We start from the raw sequence: 13,611 nt of genomic DNA, 5'->3' as shown, positions 1-13,611 counted from the left end.
CAATTTTTTTGTTTGTTTTAAAGAAAAGGAGTTACGAGTCTAAATAAATTATTGTGGTAATCAACATTATGCCACAAATGCTGTCGACAGAGCTTAACTTGTTTTGAACCCGGAATATTCCTATAAGGCATGCCATTGCATTAGATAGCAAAATGTCCAACAAAGTGACATTATAATTTTTTTCTAATATTTATATGTGTATTTCCCCTTTATCTGCTCCGCAGCTTGGATTTGTTCTTCAGGTGGCTTTTTGACATCCACTTCCTTGATGAAACAGATTTGAAGTTTCAGTAAGTTCTTCCTGCTCCCCAAATCTCCACCTGTTTTATTGCATAACTTTCTTCGAACAAATCCAATTACCAATAGATGTAATTCAATTAGTTTTTATTTCCCCAGGTGTGTGTTTTTGCCTGATAATGGGGCATTCTTTGTGAATTATGTGATCACGTCTAGTCTGATAGGAACGGCTATGGAGCTGTTGCGTATTCCTGCACTGCTGGTGTATTCTCTTCGCCTCTGTTTTGCCAAATCTAAAGCTGAGCGAATCCACGTTAAAAGGGTGAGTGAATCTGTATAGTAAGTTGTGTTTGATTCAGTAAATCAAACAACCGCCATTTAAATCCCTCATTCATCATGAAGAATTTCATTATGTTATAGAATTATAGATACGAATTTCATCCTTTAATTTATGGACATTCAATTCACTCCTTATTTATCTGTATTTCTAGTGTAAACTTTTTCCTATTCCATCTATGCCATGTACCCTTGTGTAATACATGTAAAATGATACTGATAGTAATTGTCATGGAGGCCCATAAACCACTCTTAATGACCTATTATAAACAGCTAATAACCTGTTTCTTTTCACCCACAGAGTCAGGCCTATGAGTTCCAGTTTGGTCTTGAATATGCCTGGACCATGTGCATATTCTCAGTCAGCATGACCTACAGCATCATCTGCCCCATCATTGTACCTTTCGGTGAGTCCATAATTTTAGCCCATCTTGTGCACTCCCTTGTTCCTCTTTCCTCCCAATTTACACTCTTTTCTATCATCTCAACTGCACCATTTATGTCCTTTTTTGTTCTTTTCCTCTCATTTCCTCTGTTCGTTTTTTTTTTACCCCACTGCTTTCTTTTTCTTTCTGTCAGTCTTCATTTGTACCTTCATGCATGTTCTCATACCTTGTTCCCGTCCCCAGTGAGTGTGTGTGGGCGTCTGAGCCACATCTCAGTATCGCAGTGTGACATGACCGCTAGGTGCGAATCTGCTGTAGTCTTCCAGACGCTCCGACCCGTCTAGCCGAGATCCAGACGCCCACTCCACGACTGTTCTTTCACCAATACACACCATGACTGTTTATTTACTATACGCTGACATCCATCATCATGTTTTTTTTACTTAGTTCTGCATTTATTTGGCCACTAACTCACATGTGGGTTATATACACTATCATTTATAAATATTATACCTGTGCATGGAGAGGAAAACTTTATGCAAGACTTATAAACCAGTAGTTCTCAACTGGTTTTGCTTAACAACCCAGATTTTACATTGGACATCAAGTGGCCACCCAACACAGTACCAAAATTGTTTATTGTACAAAAGTATTGGAAAAAATTTCTAGCAAGAACTGTATTTTGATCATGTTGCTTTCTTTTGAAAAGCTCATAAACTTAATAGTTTAAGTGTTTGGCACAAACCAATTTCATCTACTTTTATTGCAAGTAAACCCATATTAAATGTAGTCTGATTTGTATTTTCTTTTGTCTTGTGTACTTTTGTTCATGGTTTTCTAAGATAAGGGAATGTCACACAACCTGTCTTTGTTGACATCTGCCTAATTTGACTAACTTCTACAAAATACTTTGAAGTAAATAACAAATGATATGAGAAGCGGTTCTTTTTAAAAGTTGATAAGCCTATGTGTTTTACTCTCTTAACTATGCTCGATTATATGGTTTGTTGTATTTTATTATTTGCATTTATCATTGTTTTTTCATTGCTGTCCTATCAGAATACTCTACGAACCACTGCTATAAACCATCAGAAGAACACTTGAAAAATTACTGTGTTAACAAAGTATTTTATAACTGTAAACTATAAACTTTCTTTTGCAGGGTTGCTCTACCTTGTTCTGAAGCATATGGTAGATCGCTATAATATCTACTACGCCTATATACCCACAAAGCTCAGCCAGCGGATCCACTTGGCTGCCATCAGTCAAGTGGTAGTGGCACCCATTCTCTGCATGTTCTGGTTGCTGTTCTTCTCTGTGCTCAGACTGGGTAGGTTTACCCTCATTCTATGATTTAATGTCTTTTTGCATTCAGGACTGGTTTAATGTGCAGATAAATCAGAACTAATATTAGCATTTGAAGTATCATAATTTTAATTGTGCTTTTTAGTGTTTCTATGTACTGTTGCTCCAATTGCAGGCCAGACTCAGAATGGAACGATATTCTAGCAATTTTCCCATGCAACAAATGTTTCTTAGTGTTTTCTTCTTTTTTTGGGGGGGATATCGTACAGCCTTAGGAGCAGAATATCCATCCGCGTATTTTGTTATGCCTAAAAAATGCTGGATGGAAACACTAAGACGCAAATACAATCTTGCAAAATGCGCATATAAAAACTAAATGTTTTATTCAATTTATTCTGCATAACCCCATGGTTTATCTCTTGTGCAGGTCCAATGCAGCCCATCACTCTGTTTACCTTTGGAACTCTACTGTCCTGTATTGCCTTCTCCTGCTTTGGCGTGTGTCTCAAAAAACTACATCCTAACAGATCAACAAGCTATCAGGTCAGCCATGGAAACCTTGATGTTTTGTAGAGTCATATCATGGTTCATATGTTGGTGAAATTGAAATGCTCAGTTTATGGATGAATCTCACAAATAAATGTGAGGGTCATATATTCTTATTCTTATATCATATATTCATATATCATTACTTTTATGACAATTAAGTCAACCGTTTGTTTTTCATTGTTTTTTCAATTTTCAGTAATACAGCAATGAAAAACAAACTGTCTTACAACACATTTTTTATGTACTTTACAATTATTATTATTATTATTATTTTATTTTATTTTATTTTATTTTTATTTTATTTATTTTTTTGCACTGATGAGATAGAGAGAGAGAGGTAAAAATATGCTGGTAACACTTTAAAATAAGGTTGCATTTGTTAACATTAGCTAATGCCTTAGTTAAGATGAACTAACAATGAACAACACTTATTTACAGCATTTATTAACCTTATTTAATGTTAATTTATACATATACTAACACATTTCTTAACATTAAAAAGGTGTATAAGTTAACATTGCTTAAAGGTGCTACATGTAAGATTGACAACAAGCATTTGAAATGGGTATTGCAGTCCAAATTCGAAATATTGGAGAGTTGTCTGCCCCACCCCAAACTCGAAGCTCATGCGGGTTGCCAGAATGTTGACATGCAAATTAGCCAACTCAGCATCTGTTTTAAAGGATTTCTGGGCTTTAAGCTGTCTCCATCTTCCAAAGGCATCTCCAATGTTTATCCTGTTTTACTATGCCTCTGGTCATGGTGGTTTTTAGATGTATGGCGAGGCTTTTTAGGTCAGGTGGAATCTGTTGCCTTGAGGCATGGCCTGGCGAGACAGGATGTGGAGCATGGCCTGGTGAGACAGGGCGTGAGGTGTGGCCTGGCGAGACAGGGTGTGGAGCGTGGCCTGACGAGACAGGGTGTGGAGCATGAGACCAGGGTGGGCCAGTGGCTAGTGAAGTGGCTTCCAGGAAGAGAGCGGGTCTGGCTGTTTGGGTGATGGCTCCAGGAAGGGAGCAGGGTCAAGAGATCTGGGAGGCAGCCACAGGACATGGTCAGGAGGCCTGGGAGGTGGCCACAGAACAGGGTCAGGAGGCCTGGGAGGTGGCCACAGAACAGGGTCAGGAGGCCTTGGTGGCAGCCACAGGACATGGTCATGAGGCCTTGGAGGCAGCCACAGGACAGGGCCAGGAGGCCTGGGAGGCCACCACAGGACATGGTCAAGAGGCCTGGGAGGCAGCCACAGGACAGGGTCAGGAGGCCTGGGAGGCGGCCACAGAACAGGGTCAGGAGGCCTGGGAGGTGGGCACAGGACATGGTCAGGAGGCCTGGGAGGCAGCCACAGGACAGGGTCAGGGTCAGGAGGCCTAGGAAGCAGCCACAGGACATGGTCAGGAGGCGGAGGCTCAGGGAGCAGAGCCGTGGAAGTCTCAGGGATTGGCCACAATTGGGGAACAGTCTTGGTGGCTGTGAGCACAGGCAGTGAAAGGGTAATAGTCTCTATGTTCGTGAGCATGGGCAGTGACAGGAGAACGGCCTTCGTGGTCGTGAGTACTGGCAGAGACAGGGGAATGACCTCCATGGTCGTGAGCATGAGCAGAGAGAGGGGAACAACCTCCGTGGTCGTGAGCATGGGCAGAGACAGGGGAACGACCTCCGTGGTCGTGAGCATGGGCAGAGACATAGGAATGACCTCCGTGGTCGTGTGCATGGGCAGAGACAGGGGAACGACCTCTGTTGTCGTGAACATGGGCCGTGATAGGGGAACGACCTCCGTGGTCGTGAGCACCGGCAGAGACCGGGGAACGATCTCTGCGGTCGTGAGCACCAGCAGAGAGCGGGGAACGACCTCTGCGGTTGCGAGCACTGACATAGACTGGGGAACAACCTCCGTGGTCGTGAGCATGGGCAGAGACTGGGGAGTAGGAGCCCTTTTTCTCTTCTTCTGCTTCCGGATGGCCATGTTAGGCTCAGGGGTAGACGTGGGAACATGGCATGATGAGGTAGGAATGGCAGGCGTGGCAACATGGCATGACGTGGCCGCTGAGGCTTGCAACACTGGCTCTGGGACAGACGAGGCTTGCAACGCTGGCTCTGGGACGGATGAGGCTTACAACGCTGGCTTTGGGATGGACGAGGCTTGCAGCGCTGGCTTGTTGGCCGTGGCAGGCGTGGGCGTTGGCCCGTGGAACGTGGCGGGCTTGGCGGCCATGACAGGGGACTCTGGCTTGGCGGCCATGACGGGGGACTCTGGCTTCGTGGTTGTGAGCATGGGCCATGACAGGGGAACGACCTCTGTGGTCATGAGTATTGGCAGAGTCTGGGGAACGACCTCCGTGGTCGTGAGCATGGGCAGAGACAGTGTTTTTGCAGATGACTTTAAGTAACTAGGACTAGGTCAGTTGGAACACAACTCGTAGTAATACTATTCTTTTGACATCAACATGGCAAGTTACAACACAAGTGAGTCAAGACATTTCAGTAATTAATATAAACACAAAGCAGACTGTAGCAAAATAACATAATCCCTCATTGTAAGCTCACTGAAATAGTTTAAATTTGGGCTTTTTTTATTTTTTTTTATATTTCTTTTTATATTAACTAAAGTTAACTAAGGCATTAACTAATGTTAACAAATGCAACCTTATTGTGAAGTGTTACCAATATGCTTAACGGAATAGTTCACCCCAAAATTAAAGTCATATGCGATTCGAATGGCATGAGAATGAGCAAATTATGACAGAATTTTCATTTTTAGTGAACTATCCTTTAACTGCCATAAATATTTCATGGGATTGCTTTCCTAATACCTATTTTTTGTTTCAGTGTTTTAACTAGATTTGCATTTCTTGAATTAAATAACTATGGAGCCCCTTGGAGGACAGGGTGGGAATTTTTTTTTTTTCTAAAATAGTTTTGCGTGCCCTTGCAATATGTTTGAGTTCCCTCACAATAGTTTGCTTTCCCTAGCAATAAGTTTTGCATTCCCTTGCAATACATTTACCATGGTTTTACTATAGTAACCATTTTTTAACCTTGATATTCATAGTAAAACCATAGTAAATATAGCTGCAAGCAGCGATGATGGGCTCAAGCACAACTGGTCCATTTCTACCCGGTTACTTTCGAAAAAACAATGCAAGGTGGACACGATTTTTAAGCAATTTGAGTAAATATAAGAGGACTATTTTAAAGTCTGTTATAAGAGCCACACTTCCTGCTGCCAGGTGGTGGCACTATGACCATGACCCAAAATAGTCAAATCCATGTGATTAGCCCCCAAGACTAAACATACATCTCAGTTTTTATCTAAATCACATATTGCACACAGAAGATATGAGACACTTCCTGTTTCTGATTTTTCACCATTAATTTAATGCGTCGCCATGGCAACACCATTCGATATATCATAATCTGCAATTTAGCATCTTCAATGTCTTGGCATAATGTTGTCTAAATGTGGTGACAGTCTCATGAATCACCTAGGAGGAGTATTTAAAAGTTCAGAGTTTGCAATATCCAAAAAATCCAAAATGGCCAACTTCCTGTTGGGCTATAATTGCCAATGACTATAATTATGTACCAATTTTGGTGACTTTAAGTGAAAATGGGGGTGCTACAGAGCCCCCCTTACATGCCCATTTTCAAGGGGGCACTGCTTCAAAATGTAACAAATATTACAATTCTGAACACACACACACACACACAAAAATTAATACAAATATTTTTTTTAAATAAAGAATTCAATAAAGAAGTTACAACTTAATGTGATGATAATTATTTAATTTGAACTTTTATATTTAGAATTTTTATACGAACAGTCATGTGCATAGCTATAACCTGTTTAGTTGTTTAAAACAAATTCTTAAATTTTATTTTATCTGCATCGTTATTTTTCATCCAAACAGATAAAGAAAGAAAATAATGAAGAGGCTTAATTGTTCAACATGATCGATTCTGAAAAAAGCCTCTCTATCACACATTACTCTGCCCAATTTTGTTTTGTTTTTTGGACATAGTCAATAATTAATCCAGGTGTTGTTTAATAATTCCTGAGGTAATTTATTCACACCACATCCAATGGTTTCTCACATCATGTTTGAGACAACAACAGGAAAGTGCAACTAACATTAGTTATGGTTAGTAAGATGAGCCCAAGTATAGGTTGGACATGGCGGAGGGTCAATTAACAACTTTTTTAACAAGCTTTTCTCTGTGAATGTAAAGTAATTGAACACCCATTCCCAAACATATATAACCATATAACCGTGACAGAAAAGATACTCAGAAATGAATGGATATTTAAATTAGTTGGCCATCTACCAATAATGATAAATGTTGCTTAACTTTAAGCCTTTCTTCAAGATCTTCAGTGATAAAATGATAAGTTAAGCCTAACAATCTCTTTTTTTGGGGGGGGATTTTTCCCCTTTTTCTCCCAATTTGGAATGCCCAATTCCCAATGCGCTCTAAGTCCTCGTGGTCACATAGTGATTCGCCTCAGTCCGGGTGGCGGAGGACGAATCCCAACCTGCGCATCTTATCACATGGCTTGTTGAGCGCGTTGCCACGGAGACATAGTGCGTGTGGAGGCTTCACGCCATCCACCATGGCAACCACGCTCAATTCACCATGCGCCCGAGAACAAGAACAAACCACATTATAGCGACCACGAGGAGGTTACCCCATGTGACTCTACCCTCCCTAGCAACCGGGCCAATTTGGTTGCTTAGGAGACCTGGCTGGAGTCATTCAGCACGCCCTGGGACTCGAACTAGCGAACTAGCGAACTCCAGGGGTGGTAGCCAGCGTATTTTACCACTGAGCTACCCAGTTTTTCATTTTCCATCTTCCTTTTCCTGTTCTGCACCCCAGGCCAGAACACATTCCCCCTCTGACCATTTTTTTCATGTGACAGTCAGAGCAACGTCGGTAGACATAGGGTGAAGGGTAGCTATGAAGGTACTTCTTGATAAAATAAAATAAAAATGCATATTTGAACCCGTTTAAAATGCTAAGAAACTTTAAAGTTAAATAAAATAAAAATTAAATAAAATACATTCTTTCATTGTTTAAAATTGTGCTTTTAGTTATTTGTAAGGTATTATAGGATATTTATTATATTTATATAATATAATTATATATTATAATATATTATAATATAGCATTGCATATATTGCATAGCCCATTTTTGCGCTCCTGGTAAAACCATAATTTCAGCAAAAAAAACAAAAAAAACAAACATATATTACTATAGTAAAACTATGATTTCCACCAAAATTTATGGTTACTACAGTCTACAATATTACTTAGGTAAAACCATAGTTAAACTATGGTATTTGTATAGTTAAACCATAATAACCACAAAATTATGATTTTATTACCATAGATTTAGTTTTCCTGTATTATCACAATGGTTTCACTATGAATATCATGTCTAAAATATGTTTACTGTAGTAAAACCAAGGTAAATTAATTGTGAGGGTACCTTTAAGGGGCTGCATAATAACCAGTGCTTGCAAAAAATTTTTTTTTAGGTAGGCTTAGGTTTTAGGCTTGGATTCTGTATAAATTAAATGTGTGTCTTGAAAGTGCAAGTCTTGTTTTCTGTCAGTTGAACACAAGAATCAGCACAGTCACTGTGCCGCAGCGATAAATAGCTAAATATATGCAAGGAAGACAAGACTGATTACATATAGTATGTATATACACTCACTGAGCACTTTATTAGGCCTACTATGGCCTTATGCTGTTGTAGCCCATCGGTCTCAAGGTTCGACGTGTTGTGCATTCTGAGATGCTATTTTGCTCACTACAATTGTACAGAGTGGTTATCTGAGTTACCGTAGCCTTTCTGTCAGCTCAAACCAGTCTGGCCATTCTCCGTTGACCTCTCTCATCAACAAGACATTTTTTTCACAGAACTGCCGCTCACTTGATGTTTTTTGTTTTTGGCACCATTCTGAGTAAACTCTAGAGACTGTTGTGTGTGAAAATCCCAGGAGATCAGCAGTTACACAAATACTCAAACCAGCCCATCTGGCACCAACAATCATGCCACAGTCGAAATCACTGAGATCACATTTTTTTCCCGTTCTGATTGTTGAGGTGAACATTGAATGAAGCTCCTGACACATATCTGCATGATTTTATTCATTGCACTGCTGCCACATGATTGACTGATTAGATAATCGCATGAATAAGTAGGTGTGCAGGTTTTCCTAAAAAAGTGCTCAGTGAGTGTACATGTAAGAAATGCATATATAACGTTGACATCATCACTGTCAGTTAATACTGAACATTCTTTCAACGTAATTCAATGGGAGATTTTGTAACATTTATCTTACATTTCTTAAAGGGATAGTTCACCCAAAAATGAAAATTCTCTCATCATTTACTCACTTTCATGCCCTCCCAGATGTGTATAACTTCTTTTTTCTGCTGAACACAAACAAAGATTTCAGAATGTGAAAGTGAAAGTAGAGATTTATAGTAAAAAATAACTTAAATATTGATCTGTTTCTCACCCACACCTATTCTATCGCTACAGAAGACATTTATTAATCCACTGGAGTCGTATGGATTAGTTTTTTGTGCTTTTTGGAGCTTAATATTTCTGGTCACCATTCACTTGCAATGTATGGACCTACAGAGCTGAAATATTCATCTAAAAATCTTCATTTGTGTTCTGCAGAAAAAAAGTCATACACATCTGGGATGCTATGAGGGTGAGTAAGTGATATTTTTGGGTGAACTATCCCTTTAAAAAATATAAAGTTTACATCAAAAATAGATAGCAAACCTGAGACTGAAATCATCTACAAAACAAAGTTTGAATGTAGTTTGTATGTTAAGCAGTTCAGGCTGAATTATTTGCAGAAGTTTAGTTATCAGGGTTATGGGTTTAGAAAAAACCTCAAACCAGAATGTTTGAGTAATTTCAATATGGTACTGCTGTGCAAGCACTGTAATTAAATTATCTTGGAATGGGCTTGGAGAATAATCTGTCAAGGATGAATGTTTGTGGGAGAATTATATCTTCAGGCAAAAAAAAAAAAAAAAAAAAAAAAAAAAAAAAAAATGATTGCTATCCTTCTTTGTTTCAGATGTCTGATCAGGAAACAGAAGGAGTCTTCAGTGATGCAGAGAGAAGCACTGTATCTAGCACAACCACAGCTAATGTACCTGCTCATGTTTCCTCATCACAGCTCATTTAATTCATCACCCTCTCATTTCAAGTCCCTCTCATAAAATTAATTAATCTCTCTCCTCTCATCGCCTCTAAGGCTTCCACTCATCGTGTCAAAGGCACTTAACCTGTAGCATGTTGCATAAATAAAAAAAGAAGCTCTTGAAATAATGACACTCTTGCTGTCCACCTACTTACCTCCTTCTTTCCCTTCTTTTTATAGGTTTTTATAGCGTCCGTCCTGCTGGAGCCAGAGCTGAGTCTGACTCCCATGCCTTCTCCGGCCCACCAGAGTTACGGCACCATGGGGAACAGCCAGAGTTCAGTGCATGACACTGAAGAGGGGGAGGAGAAAGACCTGGAGGAAATTCTGGAGACTGAACTCAAGGATGACCTAGTTTGCCCCAGCCCTCTCATGGACAGCCCTGTGGGTTTCAAGTGACCCGCCTCGCCCCCTCGCCCTGCTCCCATCCCCAGAGCTCAAGCCCCATGCCTCATCTTAGCTAGTGGCTGATACAGAGGCACTATGCTGCAATTTTTTGTCCTCCACAACCTCCATTTACAGACTAAATAGGGTCATCCAAGCTTCAAACTGCTTCAAAAGCTTGTTGATGGGGAATTTGCTGAGATGGTGGTTTTAGTTCTGAAGACTTTGATGAGCTTTCAAAGATATACCACAGGCTCCATCTGAAGTGGATAAAAGCAACAACAACAAAAAAGAGACCAGTCCAGTTGTTTTGCTCTGACTACGCTTTCTACTTTCTCAATATTCTCTTGTATTTTCCTTTCCTGCGTAATCAAATGAATGGGTGTCTGTCATTATGGTTGATTGAACCTTGGAACTCTGTACTTTGAAAGATTTTTTGGTGTACTTTTTTAGACATAGTCATCATGTAGCTCCAAAGAGAGGCAGTGCCCCAGACATGCAAATCTAATTTGTTTATGAATCCTTTTGCTGTTATTTCAGCTTGTGCTCATTATTGTCTATTTTATTAACTACTTGTATTTTAGCAGTGGTACAGTATGTAATTGTGCAACATTATGCCAAGAGGGTGTTGTTTTCATGTGTTTACTATTGTTAGATTATTATTGCATTTATTAACACCTTCAAATTTTTGCCCTTCTTTTGCCCAATCCCCAGTTACCCTTTTTTTTCTGTGACAATAGCAGTTGTGCTTTGGCATTTTTCTTTTCATTTAAAGTTTGTTTTGAAGAATAGACAGTTGGTCTTTGGAAGAGATGTAAAAAGACATTCGAAAGTTAACTACTTTTGAAACGGTGTATTTTTACATTTTATCCCAGTGAAGTACCTTACCCCATTGTGAAAGTAATGGTTCACCCAAAAATTATTTTTCTCTCATCATTTACTCACCCTTATGCCATCTCAAACTTGTATGATTTTTTCTTTTGTGGAATGCAAACGAAGATATTTTGATGGAGATATGATGTGAATATATCCATACAATACAAGTCAATGGGGTCCAACACTTCCAAGCTCCAAAAAAGGACATAAAGTAGGCATAAAAGTAATCAATAAGACTCAAGTGGTTTAATCCATCTATTCTAAAGCGATACGATTGGTTTTGGGTGAGAAACCGACCAAAATGTAACTCTTTTTTCTGTATAAATCTTGACATTGCAGTTTCCTTGGTGCGATCATGATTTGTAGCTTGATTTCACTTGTATACAGCACAGAGGAGTTACATTTTGGTCAGTTTCTCACCCAAAACCGATCGTATCACTTTAGAATAAATGGATTAAACCACTTGAGTCTTATTGATTACTTTTATGCCACCTTTATGTCCTTTTTAGAGCTTGGAAGTGTTGGACCCCATTGACTTGCATTGTATGGATATATTCACATCATTCACATTTGCGTTCCGCAAAAGAAAAAAAATCATACAAGTTTGAGATGGCATAAGGGTGAGTAAATGCTGAGAGAATTATAATTTTTGGGTGAATTATTCCTTTAATTGCATTGAAAACACAATTTTAGCTTGTTTGTACAAAATACAGGACAAGTCGAAACTGTCGAAAGAGCTTAAAAGGGCAATTCACCCCAAAATTAAACAAAATTCTATCATCATTTTACTCACCCTTGTGTTGTTTCAGATTCATATGACTTTCTTTCTTCCTTGGAACACAAACAGAGATTTTAAAGATGCATTATTTTAAAGAAGAAAGAGGTCAGGTAATACAGGTTTGGAACAACATGTAGGTTAAGTAAATGATGACAGAATTTTCATTTTGGGGTGAACTATTCCATTAATTTCTATTAAACCTGGAACATTACTTTAAGGATAATCATTCAACTATGTTCTGGGTAAAATGATTTACAGGATGTGTTGCAACCCAAACTGAAAATGTCATGTTGGTTTATCCTGGTACATTAGATTCAACCCCAGACATTCCAACATTATGTTGTTTACAAGACCACCTCTGTCACATGCTCAAAACAGCCTGCAGCTCTCTTTAGATTGTCAAGTGTTGCCCTGGCTTCTGTAACACTCTCATTTTCTTAGTAAATTTTGTACTCTTGGTCTTTGCTGCTAGTGGTTCTAGGACTGGAAGGGAAGTGGTGGGTGGAGGGTTTTCTTGCCAAACTGAATGTAAAGGAGTTGTGATTTGTTTTGTGCTCTCTTGCTGTGCCTTGAAGCAACAGATATTAAGTAAAGAAAATAATTCTTTTTTTTATTTTTTTTTATGTCTGACAATCCAGCATGACCTGCAATATGCTGCATGGACCTAAAGAGCAACAAGACAAGGATCTAAAATAAAATACGCATTCCACCAATGAACAAATGAGGTGAAAGATCCCTGAAATGCGGTATACATTTCAGGTGTCCGTTCTTTCATCTAGAGTTAGGCTCGAAAAACACTCTAAACACTCTACGTGAACGTCAGTGTTTCTACATTTGCTAGCTCAACTTCATATGTTCCGAAATGTGTCAGACTGCAATTCATAAAGCATGGCGAGTATATGTGGCATTCTCAGCATTGCCAACAGGGGCGCTATAGCAGACATTAGCTCAAACTCTTCTACTGTGGTCTGTTTTCTTTTTCAAGCCAACTACTGTAATGTAAAGTGGAACAGTTTGAAGAGAATCCTTCTAAGCAAGTTAAAGTTAAATCTTTATATCTAGCTAAGATTGCACACTTGCAACGCGTTGGTCAAGCATTCGTGTCTGCATTTTCATACTTGCATTAAGTATTTTTCTTGCCTTGCTGTTTAACAGAAACAGAAACAATTTTATTGATCATGCATCCAATCTCATTCCACTAATTAAACATCAATTATATACACACTATATACTATACACACACGCACGTGAAAACACACAAACATATACAAACTCACTTTAACATCAATGTCTCCAGTACTCAAGTACCAGACAAACAGAGCTTTTGTGAGTTACCATTTGATATTTCTTTGATGTGGTTTGTTCTGTTTGTATTTGCAAGCCGTTGATGTGTACAATTGTTTTTTGTACTTTAGTGGAAGTTTCCGGAATGTGGCTTGAGGTGCCATCATGTCATGTAACTGGGCACTTATGACGCAGTCAGCATATGTACCTTTTTAAACTGCGTCAGCACAGCTCTTTGAAAAAG

At 39.2% G+C, this 13,611-nt stretch overlaps 1 protein-coding gene across 2 annotated transcripts in view; it reads left to right on the top strand.

Moving 5' to 3' along the window:
* Window positions 1–11,387, top strand: part of tmem63c (transmembrane protein 63C) — an 89,309-nt gene extending 77,922 nt beyond the window's left edge. For both annotated transcript variants that reach the window (XM_051722343.1, XM_051722342.1), the window contains exons 17-23: window positions 225–290; window positions 397–559; window positions 875–980; window positions 2,122–2,289; window positions 2,692–2,807; window positions 9,920–9,994; window positions 10,226–11,387. In XM_051722343.1, the coding sequence (XP_051578303.1) occupies window positions 225–290; window positions 397–559; window positions 875–980; window positions 2,122–2,289; window positions 2,692–2,807; window positions 9,920–9,994; window positions 10,226–10,444 (913 nt within the window). In that variant the 3' untranslated portion in view covers window positions 10,445–11,387. The remainder of the gene's footprint in view (window positions 1–224; window positions 291–396; window positions 560–874; window positions 981–2,121; window positions 2,290–2,691; window positions 2,808–9,919; window positions 9,995–10,225) is intronic.
* Window positions 11,388–13,611: the final 2,224 nt, after the last annotated feature.

This window comes from Myxocyprinus asiaticus, chromosome 17 (assembly GCF_019703515.2).
Source record: "Myxocyprinus asiaticus isolate MX2 ecotype Aquarium Trade chromosome 17, UBuf_Myxa_2, whole genome shotgun sequence".
Classification (NCBI taxonomy): Eukaryota; Metazoa; Chordata; class Actinopteri; order Cypriniformes; family Catostomidae; genus Myxocyprinus; species Myxocyprinus asiaticus.
This window is presented reverse-complemented; position numbering and strand designations above follow the sequence as displayed.